The following is a 19,218-nucleotide window of genomic DNA, read 5'->3' on the forward strand; positions in this document are numbered from 1 at the left end:
TTCCTTTGGTCTTGGTTTCCAGTGACCCCTCACCCCAGGCGCATACTTGCCCTTCCAGACAAAGCTGACTTCCTACCTTGCTGCATCCTGCCCCTGCTGCGTCCCCACGCTCAGTGGTGGGACATTGCTGACTGGGCTCTTGGTTTGGGAGTCCCTTCTGCTTCCCCACTCTTCCCTCTAAGGGCTTCCCACTAAGGGGCCCAGGAGGGCTCCCCTGGCCTTAAAAGGGGCTCAAGCCCCATCTCATTCTGATCTGCCCCACTCCATAGCCCTGGCAGCAGCAGATACGGCCAATGGCCAATGGCAGCAGCAGATACGGCCAATGAGCTGAGGGGCGCTCAGCTCCAAGATGCCCCCAGCCGACATGTGCCTCAGTAGGTGTGGCTCCCACCTAGTCTTCTTCCTTCCCACCTTGCCTAGTCCTTGCTCAAGGTCAGATGGTCCCATTTGGGGCACAAGAGGGAAGGCAGGAGGGGTCTGATCCCCCTACCCTCTGTAAATGGGCTCCAGCCCACCTCACCGCCACCCTGGAATCTATTGCAGTGAGGGAAATGCAGTCCACCCATTATCCAGGAGGCCCAGGTTCCCTGTGGCAGCCACCTCAGGTGGGCCGCAGCCATTGCCTGACCCCATCCGCTTCCACCCTAGGCCTTGGTTTCCCCTTGCCTCACATGGGGCACTAATAACAAGGAACTAGCCTTGCTCACTCCCAGCCTTCCACTCCTCCCTACCCCCCAAGGTTCTGGTTCCATCTTTCCTCTGTTCACAAACTACCTCTGGACAGTGTGTTGTTTTTGTTCGATGTTTCCATTCTTAGACACACGTCATCGCTGCCATGACCACCAGATGTTCGTCCTCATTGCTTCCTGCTGTTCTGCCCGCATCCCCCTCCTCCAAGATGCTCTTAGGGGAAGGGGTCTGGGGCAGAGCAGGCTGGGTTACCGACCACCCCAGTCCCAGGGAAAGTGGGATGCTGTGGCAGAGCGAGGCGGGGGGACCTGTATTAACCATTGAGGGTGTAGGGGCCACCTCCTCCCCATTCAGGGAAGAGGTAGCCATTATTTGTCCCAGCCTGGTCCTCCCTCCCCCAATCTGGTTTCCGATTTGTAGTTACTTGAATAAAAAAAGTATCCTGTTCTGGAGAAAAAAAATGTCCGCTCCTTAAATTGGCCTCATTCTACATTTGAGAGCATTGGTTTGCTATTGTGGTTGTTATGGACAGCTTCTACTAGACAAATATACCCCAACTACATCTGTGCGGCTTTCGTGGGTGACATTTTAAGGAATGAATTTATCCAGTGCTCTCCCTAGAAGGAAAATTCTGAGGATTTACGCACTCTGCCTGCACCGGGCCAGGGATGGCAATGATCGTTTCTTTGCGGGCAATGCCATTACATGGATGCTAAGAAGGTGATATGCTATTTTCTGTTTGCTAGCTAAGTGTGTACGGAAACTCCAGTTGGCACTTTGACGAAGTACGAAACCAATGTTACTTTCACCAGTTTATGAGAGAACAACCTGACTTAAATTTCCACAATCCTGATGTTCAAGAGGAAATAAAAGTGAGTACAGATACCCCCACAGACTTCTCCATTGCATGGGTGTAGAAGTGGGTACCCGATACACTTTGTGTTGAACAGTACTTGTTCAGGCAAAACCAAGTAATACGGGGCGCCTGGGTGGCTCGGTCGGTTAAGCGTCTGACTTCGGCTCAGGTCATGATCACAGATCTCACATGATCTGTGAGTTCGAGCCCTGCGTCGGGCTCTGTGCTGACAGCTCAGAGCCTGGAGCCTGTTTCAGATTCTGTGTCTCCCTCTCTCTCTGCCCCTCCCCTGTTCATGCTCTGTCTCTCTCTGTCTCAAAAATAAATAAACATTAAAAAAAAAATTAAAAAAAAAACAACAACAACCAAGTAATACAATTAAACTCTGGGATTATGGAGTCTGAGGCAAATATTAGACCCTCAGACATGCTGGTCATTCCTTCCTCACACAACGGACGGGGGAGGGAGGAAGAAATACCTGGTAACTTAGCCCTGAGGTCATCACCCCTCTGCCTGTGATGACGAGAGGATGGAGTGAGGTGCGCCAGAGTGTGGGCTCTAGATCTGAGCCTGCATCTGGACCCAGCGCCACTGCTGCTACCGTGGGCTTCTGGGTGAGATATTTGGCTTTCCGTGTCTCTGACCCCTCATCTGTGAAACACGGTCGAAGGCGGTATTTGTCTCACGGGCTGTCTGGAACATTGCGGGACATGACCCGTGCACGGCCTTCTGTATCCAGGTCGTTCTAAGCACTGGAAATGCAGCCGCGAATCAAACCTGCTCTCAAGGCGTTGTCTGCAAACCGAGGGGAGGGCACACAGTTACCAACTAAACGGGTAACGTGTCGGGTGGTCCCTGAGGGTAAGGGACGTCAGAGTGCCAGGCACAAGTTGGTTTGGGGCCATCCCTCTGTGGAGGTCCTGTCTGGACAAAGACCTGAAGTTTGAAAGGGAGCCCCGTGGATGTTCGGCAGAAGAAGATTCCAGGCGCGAGGAAGAGCCAGTGCAGAGACCTCGAGGTGAGAGTGTGCTTCGTGTGTTTCAGGAATGACGTGGAGGCTGGTGCATCCAGTGACCGGAGGGAGCAAATGGAAATGCAGGACACCAGCTAAATTTTCATTTCAGATAAACAACGAGAAAGATGGTATTTGGGACCCGCTTCTGCTAAAACATTACTCGTGGCGCATCTGAAATGAAAACTTAGCGGGGTGTCCTGTGTTTTATCTGGCAAGCCTGCCAGTACATATGAGTGACACGAGAGGGAGGGTTAGGGGCTGAGATCCAAGAAGTGGAGACAAGGGGCGGATCCCACGGGGCCACGAAGGCTGCTGTAAGGGATTCCTGCTGAGCTGCTGAAGATCCCTCCATGGCCCCTCATAGGAGGCTTCCTGTCAGCGGTCACCACACAGTGGTGGTTCCAATACCCAACAAGACAGACATCAGCTGTGTTATTGCTGCTGCTGCTGCTGTGGCTGTAGTGGGCAGGGATTCAGGTTAGTGGGGGAGTGCTCTGAGGTCGGTAGGTGGGGAGGGGACCCGAACAGAACAGAGAGCTGTGGGTCCCTTTCTATAGCTCGCACCCTGTCAACTGAAGGGTGACGGTGCAGGTGGCCACGCTGGAGCCACTGAGGGCGCCCACAACCCTTAAGTTTGTTCTTGGTTTGTTTGTTTTTTTTTCTTTTCTCTTATGTTTATTTACTTTTGAGAGAGAGAGAGAGAGAGAGGCAGAGAGAGAAGGAGACAGAGGATCTGACTTGGGCTCTGCGCGGATAGCAGTAAGCCCGATGCAGGGGCTTGAACTCACAAACTGTGAGATGATGACCTGAGCTGAAGTCGGATGCCTAACCAGCTGAGCCCCCCTGGGCGCCCCTCTTGTTTTTAAGTACTACCTCTAGGGAGATATAATTCACATAAACATAAAATGCACCCCTTCAAGTGTATAGTTCAGTGGTTTTAGTCTCTTCACAGAGTCGTAAAGCTATCACCACCGATTTCACAACATTTTCTTTCACCCCCTAAAGAAGCCCTATATCAATTAGCAGATACTCTCCGTGCCTACACCCCCCCATTGCCGGCAACCGCTAATCTACTTTTTGTCTCCGTGGATACGCCTGTTCTAGACATTTCATATAAACAAAGTCATACAATATCTACCTGTATGTCTACGATATGTATCTGTATTTATAATCTATATTTAATAAGTTGAGAAACTGCCCAGCTCTATTCCAAATCAGCTGCACCATGTTTAGTCCCGGTAGCAATGTATGAGGGTTCCGATTTCCCCACATCCTTCCTTGCCAGCACTTGTTACTGTCTGTATTCTTGAGTACCGTCATCCTAGTGGGTGTGTAGTGACATCTCACTGGGGTTCCGATTTACGTTTCCCTGGTGCCTGGGTGGCTCAGCCAGTTAAGCGTCCGATTTACGTTTCCCTGATGGCTAATGACGTTCAGCATCTTCAAATGCGCTTATGTAGTTTATTTTTATATCTTTGCTGGAGAAATGTCTGTTCACATCCTTTGCCCATTTTAAAATTGTGTTATTCGTCTTTCTATTGTTGGTTTTAAGATTCTTTTGAAGTTTATTTATTTTGAAAGAGTGTGAGCAGGGGAGGGACAGAGAGAGAGAGAGAGGGAGAGAGAATCCTAAGCAGGCTCTGCACTGTCCAGAGCAGAGCACTACCTGGGGCTTGAACCCACAAACTGCAAGATCATGACCTGAGCCAGAGTCGGATGCTCAACTGACTAGGCCACCCAGATGCCCTGGTTGTAAAAAAATTTGTATAGGGGCGCCTGGGTGGCTCAGTTGGTTAAGTGTCTGACTCTTGATTTTGGCTGACAGGGAGGAGCCTGCTTGGAATTCTCTCTCTCTCTCTTTCTGCCCTTCCCCCGCTCTCTCTCTCTCTTTCTCTCTCTTTCAAAGTAAATAAAATAAACTTTAAAAAAGAATTTTATATATATTCTGGATACATGATTTGCAATCTTCTCCCATGCTGTGGGGTGTCTTCTTGCTTTCTTGATGGAGTCCTTTGAAGCACAAGTTTTAAATTGTCCAATTTATCCGTTTTTTTTCTTTTGTTGTTTGTACTTTAGTGTCATTTAAAAACCATTGCCTAACCCAAGGTTATGAAGATTTTTTATGTTTTCTTTTCCTAGTTTTATAGTTGTAGCTCTTACATTTTAGGTATCTGATCCACTTTTTAAATTACCTTTTATATATGAGGGGGTCCCACTTAATTCTTTGGCATGTGGCTATCCAGTTATTCCTACAACATGTGTTTAAAAAAAAAGGTATTCTTTCCCCATTGAACTGTCTTGGAACCCTTTTGAAAATCAACCGGCCATAAATGTCAGGATTCATTTCTAGACTCAATTCTTCTCTATTGATCTGTAGGTCTGTTCTTGTGCCAATACCACAATGTCTGGATTAGCCTAGCTTTATGGGAAGTTTCAAAACTGGGTCGTGTGAGTCCTACAATTTTGTTCTTCTCTTTCAAGATTGTTTGGCTATTTTGGGTCCTTGTATTCCTTTCTTTCTTTTGGCGATCAATTATTATTATTATTTATTGGAGTATAGTTGACATACGATGTTATATTAGTTTCAGGTGTACAACATAGTGATTTGACAATTCCGTATATTACTCAGCGCTGCCCACAGTAAGTGCAGTCGGCATCTGTCACCATACAACGTTACTAGAATATTATTGACTGTATTCCCATCGCTGTACTTTTCATCTCCATGACTTGTTCTGCAACTGAATGTTTGTACCTCTTAATCTCCTTTATCTCTTTCGCCCATCTCTCCACCCACCTCCCCTCTGGCAGCCACCAGTTTATTCTCTGTATTGAAAAGACTGTTGTTTGTTTTTGTTTTGTTCTTTAGATTCCACAGATAAGTGAAATAATATGGTATTTGTCTTTCTCTGTTTGACTTATTTCACTTAGCATAATCCCCTCTGGGTCCATCCATACCGATATAAATGGCCAGGTCTCATTCTTTTTATGGCTGAGTAATATTCCGGTGTGTGTGTGTGTGTGTGTGTGTGTGTGTGTGTGTACAGACCACATCTTCTTTACCCATTCATCTATGAATGGACACCTGGACTGCTTCCATAGCTTGGCTATTGTAAATAATGCTGCACTAAACATGGGGGTGCATGTATCTTTTTGAGTTAGTACTTTTGTTTTCTTTGGGTAAATATCCAGGAGTGGAGTTACTGGATCATATTCTTTCCATATGAGTTTTAGGATCAGCTTGTCAATTTCTGCAAGCAGCCTGCTCCTGGGATTTGAATAGGGATTGCATTGAATGCGGGCATCAGTGTGGGGCAGCATTGCCACTTTAACAATATTAAGTCTTCTGAACCAGGAACACATGATGTCTTTCCACTTGTTTAGGTCTTTAATTTCTTTCAACATTGTTTTGTGCTTTCAGTGTGCAAGTCTTGCATTTTGTTGTTGTTGCTGTTAAATATATTCCTGTAGACTCCTTACTTCTAAGGCTGTTTTTACTACACATGTTTAATGTTTCCCAGAATTTAGATGAATTTAGATGATCTGTTCCAGAGGTAGGCATCTTGTCAGTGCAGCCTTGTCTCTTTGAGGTTGGGGAGAGCAGGGTGGGGCAGGGTGGCAGACATAGCTCCCAACTAGGGTTAGTTTTAACCTTCTTTGCTGGAGGGTGGACACTGTCTTCCTTCACCAAAGATCATTTACACACCCCCACCTGTACCTTTCCCCGCCCCACCCGCCCCCACACACTTTTGGGCATTTACTTTGTGCCAAGTGCCTTACCTGGATCATCTCATTTATGCTCTGACCAAGCCTTATTTAGGAGACTGCAGGATCATTTTACAGAGAAGGAAACTGAGGGCGAAAGAAGTGAAGTCACCCGCCTGGGGCGGATTGATCCAGAGCAGGATTCAAACCCAGAGTCCATCCTCTTACCCACAACCCCACTTCCGACTTGAGGCAAACCTGTTTCTGTCTCTGTGCTTCACTTTCCCTACACAGTTTTTCAAGGGGTTTCAGTTGGAAATTCATAAATGTGGTGGGGCGCCTGGGTGGCTCAGTCGGTTGAGCGTCCGACTTCGGCTCGGGTCATGGTCTCGCAGTTTGAGAATTGGAGCCCCGCGTCCTGCTCTGTGCTGACAGCTCAGAGCCTGGAGCCTGCCTTGGATTCTGTGTCTCCCTCTCTTTCTGCCCCTCCCCTGCTCACATTCTGTCTGTCTGTCTGTCTGTTTCTCTCTGTATCTCAAAAATAAATAATAAACATTAAGAAAAGAAAAAAAATAGAAATTCATAAATGTGAGTATAATCCAGTTGGTTTATCAGGCAGTGGATTTCTCCAGGCTCCTTGTGGCAATAGAGATGGATCATCTGGAGATGTTTAGACAAGTGTGATAAATTTTGTCCAAAGGTGCCAGCCAATACATTAATTATTTTTTGACTGTTCCAGCTGTTCCCTTGCAGGCATCCAAGTAGTGGAACAAGAGCCTTATTTACTAGTCTCAACAGAATGAGATTCCCCTTGGGATGAATCGTTAACTGCCTCCAGTTGAAGGTTAGACATTTTTGTAAGGCTGGTATAGAAGATTTGCTTCTAGAACTATATAAGAAAGGCCAAGAAGCTGCAAGGAAAGGCTCTTTGCTGCTGAAGAGGGACTTTTCACATGAAGGGGACTTTCCAACACCCTCTTACCCCCCAGCAGCACTTATCTCTGCAGTAGAGATTAGAGAGTAGAGAGTAGAGCAGGTTAATTATTTGCAACCCAGCGAGTTTGTGGTGGGGAGGCATTTGGAATGATTCCTGCTTGCATACCAGCTTGCACTCATGGCAACTTCTTCCTTCTGGCTCCCATCAGATTTCAGATTATCTGCACAGTGGGAGGCAAGCGGGAGACCCACAGCACATAGCACCCTCGTCTCTCCTCTCTGAATCCTCCTTGCACTGGTCTTCAGGGGACTTGGCTCTGCCCTGAACCTCTCGGGGCTTGAGTGTGTTTACCTCGTGAAGTCTAGAAGCCTTCTTGGGAGAAGGTGGAGGCTTACGTTTGTATGGCATTTTGGACGTTTCCAGCCACTTTGGTTTTTACTTGCGATCAAGTCTCTTCTTTGCCAAATGAGCGAACAGAAGTCCAGAGAGCTGGGTTAGTAGCAGAGCAGGGAAGAGACTCCACACAGCCCAGCCCTCTGCCTGAACGGTGTCAGGACCCCGAGCCCGCCATGTGGAAATGTTGAGTGCTGGAGTGTGGGATCCTGGGGAGTTAGTATGTTCATGGTCACTGGGGACAGGGAGCTCAGGTACCCCACCTCCATCCCCCCCCCCCCCCCCCCCCCCCCCCGCCCCGGCTTAAATGTCAGCTCTACTCTGCTCCTACTGAGCACGGCGTTGGTGGTGAGGTGGTGAGGATTTGAGTTTACAAGGTCTTAGGGAAATCATTTTCCATTTGCATTTTGGAAATCAGTGACTGTGGAGAAGGGGTTTGAGTGGGGTAGGTCTGGAGGCAGAGGGGCCAGGGGAGAGGATGGGTCAGTCATCAGGGAAGAAATGCCAGGGGCTTCAGAGCAGTGAGGTGGCATGGGGTTGCAGGGGTATCATCAGGTTAGAGAGGAGTCTGGTATGACTCTCAGATTTCGGATTTGAATGCAGACTGGTGGTGGTGCCATTTCCTGAGATGGGAGACAAATACGAGGCGGGGGGCATGTCTTAATCATGGAGAGTTTGACGTCTGAGACGTCAAAGTATTCAATGGAGACTCGGATATAAGGACATGGAGCTTGGGGGACATGTCTGGCTTAGAGATAAAACTCTGGGATTTGTGGGCATGCGGACAAGGCCTACAGAGGTCAGGCAGGTTGTGTCAGTGAGAGCACCAGGCTGGCCAAGATGGACAAGGGGGTCACTTGCAACTGAGCTTGAGGTGATTGTTGGCATGTGGGAATAGGGGCCAGGAGTTGGCAGATCTTCCAATCGAAAGAATAAAATAAAGCAGAGCAAATGGGTAAGGGTGCCAGAGGGTTCCAGTTCTGGTGCCACCACTTACTAACTCTGTGACCGTGATCAAGTTACCTCATCTCCCTGTGCCTCAGTTCCCTCGTTGGTAAAACAGGAAGGAACAATAATGACACATACCTCGTAGGGGTGATTGGGGATTAAGTGGTTTAACCTCTCTGTATGGCATTTAGGATAGGGTGTTCCTTGTTATTTAAATGCTTGTTAAATAATAAATGGGTAGATAAATGAGTCAATACAATGTTGTGAAATGAAATGAACAGGGAGTGTAAGAGCCCCCCAAAGTGCTAATATTTAATTTTTCTTTATTTTTGAGACAGAGCGAGAGCATGAGTGGGGGAGGGGCAGAGAGAGAGGGAGACACAGAATCTGAAGCAGGCTCCAGGCTCCGAGCTGTCAGCACAGAACCTGATGCGGGGCTCGAACTCACAAACCATGAGATCATGACCTGAGCTGAAGTTGGACACTCAACCGACTGAGCCACCCAGGCGCCCCCCAAAATGCTAATATTTAAAGGACTGCGGAGTAGACAGAGAAAAGTGGCAAACGAGGAGTGGGTATCCGGGAGCTAAGGGATAGGAGTATTTCTAGAGGCGCGTTTAGTCAGCAGGGCCAAACACTGCAGAGAGATCAGGTAATATAAACACCCAAGTGTGAATTGACTCTAGCAGCAATACCTTATTTAGTCCCTACAGAAACTCTGCCAGGCGGGTGTAATTTTATGGATGAGGAAAGCAAGGTCAGTAAGATCATGCAGATGCCCTAACGCACGCAGCTGGATGCAAAGTGGGAAGCTGGGAAGGGCACTTGGATGGGTCAGAATCCTGAGCCCGTGATCCTGGAGGAGTTAGCCAAGAGTTTCACCAACATTTCTGAACAGCAGTAGGGTCAATTTTCTTTCCTTTGCTTAAAAGCAGAGAATATAGTTTTCTCTCTGTACTTCTAAAATATCCTATAGTTTGTTATTCCTCTTTGAGATGGACTGAACCTGGGGTTTATGTCACTTTCAAGACGATGTCTTACAGATCGTCACCCGTAAGAGCAGAGTTTTTCTATTTCGCAAACTAAGCTTTTTAGGTAAATGGCCCAGTAACTTTAGTCATCTCAAAAGAAAAGTTTTGCCTCTAGGTTTCGTGAATCTGGATATGAGACTAGTAATGCTGAATTGGTTCCTGTTTTACTCAGCGCAGTGAATTAAGGAGAAAAGAATGAAAAGGTGCCTGGTAGAGAAACCAGGACTCTGTGATGTCATGGGAGTTATACAGGAATCGGGGACACAATGTACTGTCCCCAGAGTCCCGTGGCGCCTCTGTGGGTCACCCAGACCCAGCAGAACTAGGCTCTGTGCCCATTTCTGCACCAGGCACCCTGGGAGAGCTTAAATGGGGTAAAGAGAGGGTTAATGATTAAAATCTAGAGCTCCCTTTTCTCACCTAGTTGGGAGAATAAATAGCACAAATATTTTTCAAGAGCACATTTTGGATTATCTGAATGAAGACCACAGCATTTTTACAATGACCCTCAAAAATAACCATCCAACTTTTGCTGTTTTGTCTCTTCAAACGATCATTGTATCTCTTACTGGACTGAAGTGAAAACCCCTGCCAGGGCCAGAAACCTTTGCTCGGGTACACATTTCTCATTTTTTATGGCTGGGTCAACCGTTAGCAAGTCTAACTATTCCCAAAGGGAATAAGGACCCCATGAAGAAAGTGAGCAGATTTTTTTCTGGGAAATCCGTGCCCCAAAGCTTAATGTTTACAACAGAGTGGTGTTTAATGTTTTCCCACAGCTTTGTCGGAGGTGGCTTGGATGGATTACAGCTATTTGTGTCCCACCCCCACCCTGACCCACCTCCCATGTTCTCTCTTGTCAGGACCAACGCCACCTGGCCGTAGGCCTGGGTTGTATGGAGTCTGAAGCTTGTGAAAATTTGGGGCCTTCTTAAAATAGTGTAAAGTTAGGTACAGAGTGTTTACTTAGCCCGGGGAAAGAAGGTGGTTAGGAAGGGGCTGGGGTTACTGAGGGGTCCTGAAGCTTCATGCTGAGTTGACCCCTGGAGCCACCGGGACGAGATGGTTCTGCCTCATCAATGAGGTACCTTTACATCTATTGACTTCTCTCTCTCAATCTCTAACCAATCGCTCTCACTTCCTGCCTTCCTGCTGCGCTGACCTCCAGGACCAATCCTGCTATTTCATCTTCTTGTAAGATCATGTGCCTCTCCTTTAAAGCTTTTTACCTGGCTGTGACTTAAATATTCTTGCATTACTATTTGCTGTCTAGTTGGGGATTCTAAATAAATTCAGGAGACCTAGGACCACAGCTGTTGTATTTTGCTCATGGTTGTAGGGCTTAGCTAAGTGCCTGGCCCACAGTTGGAACCCGAATACTTATTGAATGAATGCATTTGGTAAGAGCAAGAGGCTAGTAACAACAAATTTGTGGGTTTTGTGTGGGTAGAACCAGCTTAAGGGTATTTGGTTCAACTGTGTCCACGCTAAGATTCTAAGTCTGCTCTTAGATTTGAAAATGTTTTTCAAGTTTGTTACTCACACATGTCACTTTAAAGGGACTTGACCTCAGCAGTATTAACCCTTCCAGTTAGCCTGTAAGAAACCCTTGAGACCCTTGAATTACAGCGCTCCAGAGATCCCATATGTGTAGACACGAAACACATTTTAAAAAGGACACGTGTTTTTTTGGGTGATAGTCTTTATTTGGGACCTATGGCTCTGTTCTCCATAAATTAGCTACTTAGTCTAGTACTCCGAGTTGTGGGCTGTTCTGTTTTAATGTGATAAGTACGTTCCTGTAAAACCTTCCACTCAGTAAGGGCTGAGCTGAGAGGAAAGTGGGGAGAGCCACTGTCCCTCTGCAGAAGGGTAGCTTGCGGCTGGTGCCAGAGTAGAGCCAGCTGGGAGGGGTGGAGAGCGGAGACCTAGTTCCTCTGCTCTTCAAGGCCCTGTGGTCCTTCCAGCTGCCCCAGTAGAGGCCAAGTCAGTTCTGCCTCCGTGCTTAGCCATGCTGTCCTACAAACAGTCCGGAATGTTCTTCCTAATCGTACTCCCTGATAAACTCCCACTGGTCAAGGTAGAACTCTAGCTCTTCTTTCGCTGTTTGTGGCCACCCATGTTAAATTTGATCTTCTTGGAGCGCCAACAGCCCTGCAGACAAGGAGTCTCCTCTCATGATGTTGCAGTGCACCCCACCTGGCATTATTAGGTAATTTTCTCATGTCTCATGTGTCCCCAACTATTCTGTAAATGCACTGATGCCCGGGGCCATGCTGAATTTTTGTGTCCCAATGGTATCACAGCATGTTTGACTTATTTGGGCTTTGTACTGTGTACTTTCAGTCCATGACTGGTTCACTAAGGACCTGGTGCTGTGGTCTGAGGCAAGGGTAACAGAAATGAAAGCTGCAGTCTTTCCTTCTAGACTCTCCCACTCTGGTGGAAGAACCCTTCATGACCTGATGCTTAGCTGATTGTTTTCTCTGTTTGGAGTGACCTTTAAGGAACTGGGGTTTGGGGAAAGATATGTTCCCAGTTTCTCCTGAGTCCCTTCCACTGTGGTTTCATGCCTTCATTTTGAGTGATTCTTTAAACTTTGGAAGCATGCTCATAACGTTAATTACAAATGTAACATTCTGAATTCAAATTTGAGGGAAGTATGGGAGTCCATAAATGCAGTGAGAGTTCACTACATTAAGCTGCTGCTATGCTCAACAGACAAAAATACACTATAGGAGTGATGGGCTTCTTTTGTATCTGGGGATGGCCGTTTTATAGTGGGAAGTCATTACAGACAGAAACTTTAATTAAGCATTATAAAAATAATGCATAATGTAACCACAGCATTTTGTTTCTTTGTGTTTAGGAAATCATACAGTTCTGGCTCACAAAGGGTGTTGATGGCTTTAGTTTCGATGCTGTTAAATTTCTTCTGGAAGCAGAGCATCTGAGAGATGAAGCCCAAGTGAATAAGACTCAAATACCGGTAAAGTTTTGTCTTAAACATTATCTTTTCCTCCTTTCTAAGAATGTCATTAGAGCATTTTCTTTTTTTTCTTTATGTTCATTTTTGAGAGAGACAGAACGTAAATTCAGGAGACCTAGGACCGCAGCTGTTGTATTTTGCTCATGGTTGTAGGGCTTAGCTAAGTGCCTGGCCCACAGTTGGAACCCGAATACTTATTGAATGAATGAATTTGGTTAAGAGCAAGAGGCTAGTAACAACAAATTTGTGGGTTTTGTGTGGGTACGAGAGTGGGTTAGGGGCAGCGAAAGAGGGAGACACAGAATCCGAAGCAGGCTCCAGGCTCTGAGCTGTCAGCACTGAGCCCAACGCAGGGCTCAAACTCACGCTGAGAGATCATGACCTGAGCTGAAGTTGGTCACTCAACTGAGCCACCCAGGCGCCCCCAGAGGGTTTTCTTTTCTAGCACGAGACACCACTGACCAGAGAGGAATTTGATCCTATCTATAGGAAGCTTTTAAAAAAATATTTAATTTAGTTAAATTTATTAATATATGCCTCTGAATTTTAAAGCATAGTTTTTTTTAAAGTTTATTTTGAGAATGAGCACACTGGAGTGGGGGAGGGGCAGAGAGAGAAGGGCAGCATGGAGCCTGATGCAGGGCTCAAACCCACGAACCAGCAGATCATGTCCTGAGCTTAAAGCAAGAGTTGGACTCTTAACTGAGCCACCATGGTGCCTGAAGTGTAGTTGTGTGTGTGTGTGTGTGTGTGTGTGTGTGTGTGTTTCCCTGCCCAAAATGGGGCTTGGACTCACAATCCCAAGATCAAGAACTGTATGCTTCACTGAGCCAGCCAGGCGCCCCTATCGGAAATGCTTTGGATCGTTTCTTTAGAAGAACAGAGTTGTTTCAAATGCATATGCCTAGATGTTTCCTTCATTGGCACCCTCTGATGTAGGGCATCCTTAAGGAGTACTTTGGTGACAAGGGTTCCGAGGGCACGGGCTCCACCAAGGGCTCTGACAACTCACTGATATTGTATCATCTCACTCAAGCTCAAGTGGGGAGGCTTAGGATTCCTGAGCTGCTTTTGTAATCATTAAAGAACACACAGAAGAGCAGGTAACACACACCTGCTGAATGTATGCTAGGTGTTGTTTATTTAGAACAGTCCATTTAACTCTTGCAACAGCTCACAGGAGACATTTCATGATCCTCATTTAGAAAATCTTAGAGAACTGACTTTATCAGGGGTGATGGAGATGATAAATAGAACTATAAACCAAGCCTATCTTGCTACAGAATCTGGGTTCTTTGTGGTTCCACACCAGTGGTTCTCACTGAGACAGTAATCAGGATGCCACTCTGCTCTTCTGGTTGACCACCACTCTACAGTCACTCTATGTTCAATGGCTAGACAGGAGTCTAAAATGGGTTGCAGAGTAATGGATTTGTAAATTTACACAATGGAATATTATACATTAGTCAAAATAAATGAGTTACAGTGACACACAACAATATGGGTGAATCTTAGCAGTGTAATGTTTAGTGAAAAAAACTAGGGGCACCTGGGTGGCTCAGTTGGTTAAATATCTGACTCTTGATTTTGGCTTAGGTCATGATCTCATGGTTCATGAATTTGAGCCTTGCAGTGCAGAGCCTGCTTGGGATTCTCCTTCTCTCTACCTCTCTCTGTCCGTCCCCTGCACGCTTTCTCTCTCTCAAAATAAATAAACTTAAAAAAAAAACCCTAAAATTATTATATAGAGCATGATACACTTTACATGAAATGCATATAGTTAATTATCAAGTGTCTAGCTTTCATCCTAATAGATTTATGGGTACTTAAGCATATCATTAAACCAAATCAGTTAACTAAAGAAAAGTTGGCAATGCCTGGACTAATTATGAGAGCATGTCCTGAATCAGAGGCCATTTTTTGGGGAGGCGCAGCGGTGGGAAGCACATGATTTCCAATAGGGAAAATGAAGGGGGAAAAAAGGTGACATATTAGTCCCAAAGAGAAGTGCATATCCTTGGAGAAGAAATCTCAAAGTAACCTTCCTAATTACGATGAGATGTCATAAGACAGGCATATGCCTCCAGCCATGACAAAAGATCAGAACAATGGGTCTTGTGTGCCACCCAAGACAAACTTAAAGAAAAAGTGATTTCAGTAAGAGACTTAGGACTCCAAAACTCTTCACTTGATCTAGCAAGCAAGTTCACTTATTGAAAAGGAGTCCACTGAATGGATGGCAGTGTAGATCCATGTCCTAACACAGGATTTATGACCTTGGCTGTGTCAGACATAGTCTTTTACTTTGGATTCTAGATCACTGTAACCCTAGGAAGGCATAGAATGAATATCAGGAAAAATTACGGAACCCCTGGCAGTGTTTACTTACCACTTCTATCCTTTATTGTTACACTTTGGATGATAATTTTGTAAGCAGATAAAGTCCAGGTGTAATAAGAAGCTCTATGTTTTCTTTGCCTTTAAGCATTTAGGACCATTAAATGTTTAGGAAAAGGGTTTTGTTGAATACATTTGTAATCAATGTTTACACAGTAAAATTTGTTTTACTTAATAATTTAAGCATCAAAGGAAGTCCTAATAGTCATGAATGTTACTCTCCAGCCATAAAACCCCATGAGCACTTAAAGTCCTAGGATCATCCTTCAGCACGTTTGTCTTGACTTGAGCCCTTTGAAGAGACCATCTATATTCACATAAGGCCAGCTATAGGCATCTGACATATGAAATGATGGTAACCATGTTTCTTGGTTTCCTAAGGACACGGTCACACATTACTGGGAGCTGTATCATGACTTCACCACCACCCAAGTGGGAATGCATGACATTGTCCGGAGCTTCCGGCAGACAATGGACCAATACAGCAGGGAGCCTGGGAGATACAGGTGACCACAAGACACGCTTCTGTTCTTCATGGGCGTAGGGTGTGATCTATAGCTTATCCTTCACAGCTAGGCATTCTCGAGAGGCTCAGATTTAACAAATCTCCATAACTACAGTGTGTTGTAATTCAGTTTTGCCAGGGCCTGGGATAGTCTTTCATGTTGTTTTAACTTTGCTCATTTTCAGTTTCTTTTTTTGTTCAGACAATGCGCATCACAGTCCTTCACAGAATTTTGTGAAATTAGCTTAAAATACATAGTCTAAATGTTAGCCATTGACTTTTCTACTTTTAATCATTACTATTTGGCCTGTTAGTGTCCAGTGTCCAGTATAAATCCAAATGTTTAAACTAAACTGCTATTAGATCACAATGGTTAGCAACACAGCTTTGGAATCAGATGGACCTAAGGTAGAGTCCTGTGTGTGACCTTGGGCTGGTTGGCGGACTCAAGTCCCACTTTCTCATCAATTAACAGGTGATAGTGAAACCCTTTTCAGGCTTTTGTGAGACTGCAAGAGATAATGTATATGAAGCACTTAAAACAGGGACACATAAACTCACTAAATCTCTTCCTATGTTTATATGCATCACCCAGTAGCAGCAACAGGAGTTAATTTCTCCTCCTCAAAGTAGGTCCTCTGATTGCTATCCCCATACTACAGATAAGGAAACTGAGACTCGAGCACAAAGGCAATGGTCACACAGGTAGTAAATGGCAGGGATGGAACCGGAGCTGAAACACTTGGGTTCCAGATAGTGTGCACTTACTTCAAACAGGTGAAGTCAGCACTGATGTAGGTCATTTCAGGCTGATGTCTTTCCCTAAGAGTGTTTGTTTTAAAGTAAGCTCTACAACCAACGTGGGGTTTGAACTCATGACCCCAAGATCCAGAGTCACGTGCTCTACCGAGGCAGCCAGGCACCTCAAGGGTTTTTTTTTTTTTTTTTTTTTTTTTTTTTTTTTGCGAGAGCAACAGAGCGCACATGCGGGACTGTGAAATCATAATCTGAGCCAAAATAAACGTCAGATGCTTTAAAAAAATTTTTAAAAAATGTTTGAGAGAGAGAGTGCAAATGAGGGAGGGGCAGAGAGAGAGGGAGACAGAATCTGAAGCAGGTTCCAGGCTCTGGGCTGTCGGCACAGAGCTGGATGTGGGGCTCAAACCCACAAACTGTGAGATCATGACCTGAGCCGAAGCTTAACCAACTGAGCCACCGAGACGCCCCTCCAAGTGTTTGGTTTTTAATAGCCAAGGGTCATCCTGATAATAAAGTGAGGTTTTATAGGGATTCAAATAAAACGGGAAGATTTGGGGGGAAAACCCCTTCACATGATATGCACACACTGCAGATTCTAAGTGTGAGGAAGATTGCTAAAGAGTTCCTGGAAGTTACTGAGTTTTAATAAGATTTAGAAAGAAAGAACAATATTGACTGATATCCAAATGTATTTTATGTTTATTTGGAGAGACAAAGAGCATGAGCAGGGGAAGGGCAGAGAGAGAGGGAGAGAATCCCAAGCAGGCTCCGTACTCAAGCCTGACACATGGCTTGAACTCAGAACTGTGAGATCATGATCTGAGCTGAAATCAAGAGTTGGATGCTTAACCAACTAGGGCACCCAGGTGTCCCCAAATGTATTTCCTAACTCTTAGGCACGGCATAGTATTAGGCTAGTCCTTGGGTTTATTGTCCATGAGAAGTGAGAAAGGGTCCAGGTGAGCAGGCATGCCACTACCTGGCCATCTGGCTTGATTCTGCTTCCTAGTGAGCCCAGCTGGATGTGGATAAGAGTCCAGCAGACGGAAGCAGCTGCAGAACGCTTCTCAGTCCCCTGATGGGCCCTGAGGACACTGCACCCTGCCAACTCTTCCAGGTTCATGGGGATTGAAGCCTACGGAGAGAGCATTGACAGGACCATGATGTACTACGGGTTGCCTTTTGTCCAAGAAGCAGATTTTCCCTTCAACAATTATCTCAGTGAGCTGAACACTCCTTCTGGGAACGGTGTGTTTGAGGTTATCACATCCTGGATGGAAAACATGCCAGAAGGAAAATGGCCTAACTGGATGGTAAGTCCTCATGCCTGCTCAGCACGTCTGGGGCTGTGGTGCTTGTTGAATAGTCACCCCTAATGCAAGAGCTAGGTCTGTAAACAGGCGTCACCCTTCCCTTCATCGGTGATTCTTCAGGGAGCCAGGCCTATCCCAGCTTCTGACCAGGTTTTTGTCATTTTTCTTCATTCTTTTTCTTCTGGTTCTCAGACTAGATAATCTTGATCAGTCTTCGAGTTTGCTGATTTCTCTGTTAGTTCAAATCTGTCCAGCCCTTCTCAATGAGTTTTTCCTTTCAGTGCTCATACTTTTCAACTCTGAAATTTCTTTCCTGTTCTTTCTTCTATCCTTTTTATTGACAGTATCTATTTGATGAGACACTGTCCTCACACTTTTCTTTGAACGTATGGATAGCAGCTGACTTAAATGTCTTTGTCCGCTAGGCCAGTGTTTCTTCATCCACATTTTCTATTGACTGCTTTTTCTATTACGGGCTGTATTTTCCTGTTTTCTTTGCATTCCTTTTTATTGTTGAAAACTGGATATTTTAAATAATGTAGTAATGTAGGAAAACCCTTTCTCTCTTCCCTGGTGTTTATTGTTGCTGGTTGTTTCTTTAGTGACTTTCCTGGATTAATTTTGTAAAATCTGTGCTCTTTGTTGGGTGTGGCCGCTGAAGTGTCTGCTTGGTCAGATTATCAACTAATGATTTGAAGAGATTCCTGAAATATGGTGAACCATGAAGTCTCCCAGCCTTTGCTGAGGGACTGTGTGTGTTGGGGTGTGCTTTCAACACTTTGGCAGGCAGTTGGTAGTTCTACCTTAGTCTTCACTTTCTGCTTGCACTGAGTTTCAAGGTTAGCCAGAGATGAGAGATTAGAGCGTTCTCAAGTCTTCCCAGGGTATCTGCACATGTTCCAGATTCCAAGAATCTGTCAGAGCCTTTCAAAGGCTCTTATGGTCACCTCATTCCCCAGCTTTTAAGGTTTTTGGTCAGTCTCTGTTTAGCCCCAAATGGCAATACCTCCTCAGGCAGATGTGATGCTAAATAACTGTTGCTGATTATTTCTGGCCAATATCTCAGGGATAGGGCATCTAATAAAAAAATCCAACTAAAAGCGAGTGCTAGAAAGGTCAAATTGTGACAGTTCTCTAAATGGAGCTTTTGGTGAACTCTAAACCTATTCTGCCCACCTCCCCCCCCACCCCCCTACCCCGGTGGCTCCTGGTTTTCACAGCTACAGTAGTTGCTGGACTGAGGTTTTCAAGGCTATCGTAGATCCAAGGGGCAGGAGTTCAGGACCAGTTAAAATGACACAAAGCTCGCTGTTTTTCTTGAGTAAATACTTAAGATTACTGAAGGCCTTTAGCTAGTTTCCAGAGTTCTGAAACAGTGGATTTTGTTTTTGCCAGCATTCTCCTTGAGATTTTGGAGGTCTTTCCTCCACCATTCCACAAGGGCCCCCTCTATTTTATAATGGAGTTTTAGCACTTGTATTTTTCATATACTGAGAGTCTCCATTAGCTTAGGTGACTGGGATCTCTCTCAGCCTATGAGAGGCCCCAATCTCTGTCCACTGCTGTGAACTACCTGCGGAAATATTTCTTGATTTCAGTTCTGAAATTGAAAGTGCTCTAAGTCCAGAAAGTTTGAGAAACCATAGGGTTTCTTATCAAATGCTCTCAAGATAATGAAAATAA

At 45.4% G+C, this 19,218-nt stretch overlaps 2 protein-coding genes across 3 annotated transcripts in view; one reads left to right on the top strand and one right to left on the bottom strand.

The window, feature by feature from the left end:
- The window catches only part of SLC3A1 (solute carrier family 3 member 1), a 51,859-nt gene that overhangs the window by 25,266 nt on the left and 7,375 nt on the right, over positions 1-19,218 (top strand). The window contains exons 5-8 of the mRNA XM_007097848.3: positions 1,437-1,562; positions 12,442-12,561; positions 15,340-15,464; positions 17,340-17,535. Coding sequence (XP_007097910.2) covers positions 1,437-1,562; positions 12,442-12,561; positions 15,340-15,464; positions 17,340-17,535 — 567 coding nt within the window. The remainder of the gene's footprint in view (positions 1-1,436; positions 1,563-12,441; positions 12,562-15,339; positions 15,465-17,339; positions 17,536-19,218) is intronic.
- Positions 1-19,218, bottom strand: part of PREPL (prolyl endopeptidase like) — an 84,684-nt gene that overhangs the window by 187 nt on the left and 65,279 nt on the right. Inside the window, exon 16 of one of the 2 annotated variants that reach the window (XR_006215680.1) lies at positions 13,952-13,967. The exons of the other annotated variant lie outside the window; for it this stretch is intronic. The gene's annotated coding sequence lies outside the window, so the exon portion shown is untranslated. Of the gene's footprint in view, positions 1-13,951; positions 13,968-19,218 lie in introns of those variants that run through there. 2 annotated transcript variants of the gene reach the window in all.

Source organism: Panthera tigris, chromosome A3 (assembly GCF_018350195.1).
Source record: "Panthera tigris isolate Pti1 chromosome A3, P.tigris_Pti1_mat1.1, whole genome shotgun sequence".
NCBI lineage: Eukaryota > Metazoa > Chordata > Mammalia > Carnivora > Felidae > Panthera > Panthera tigris.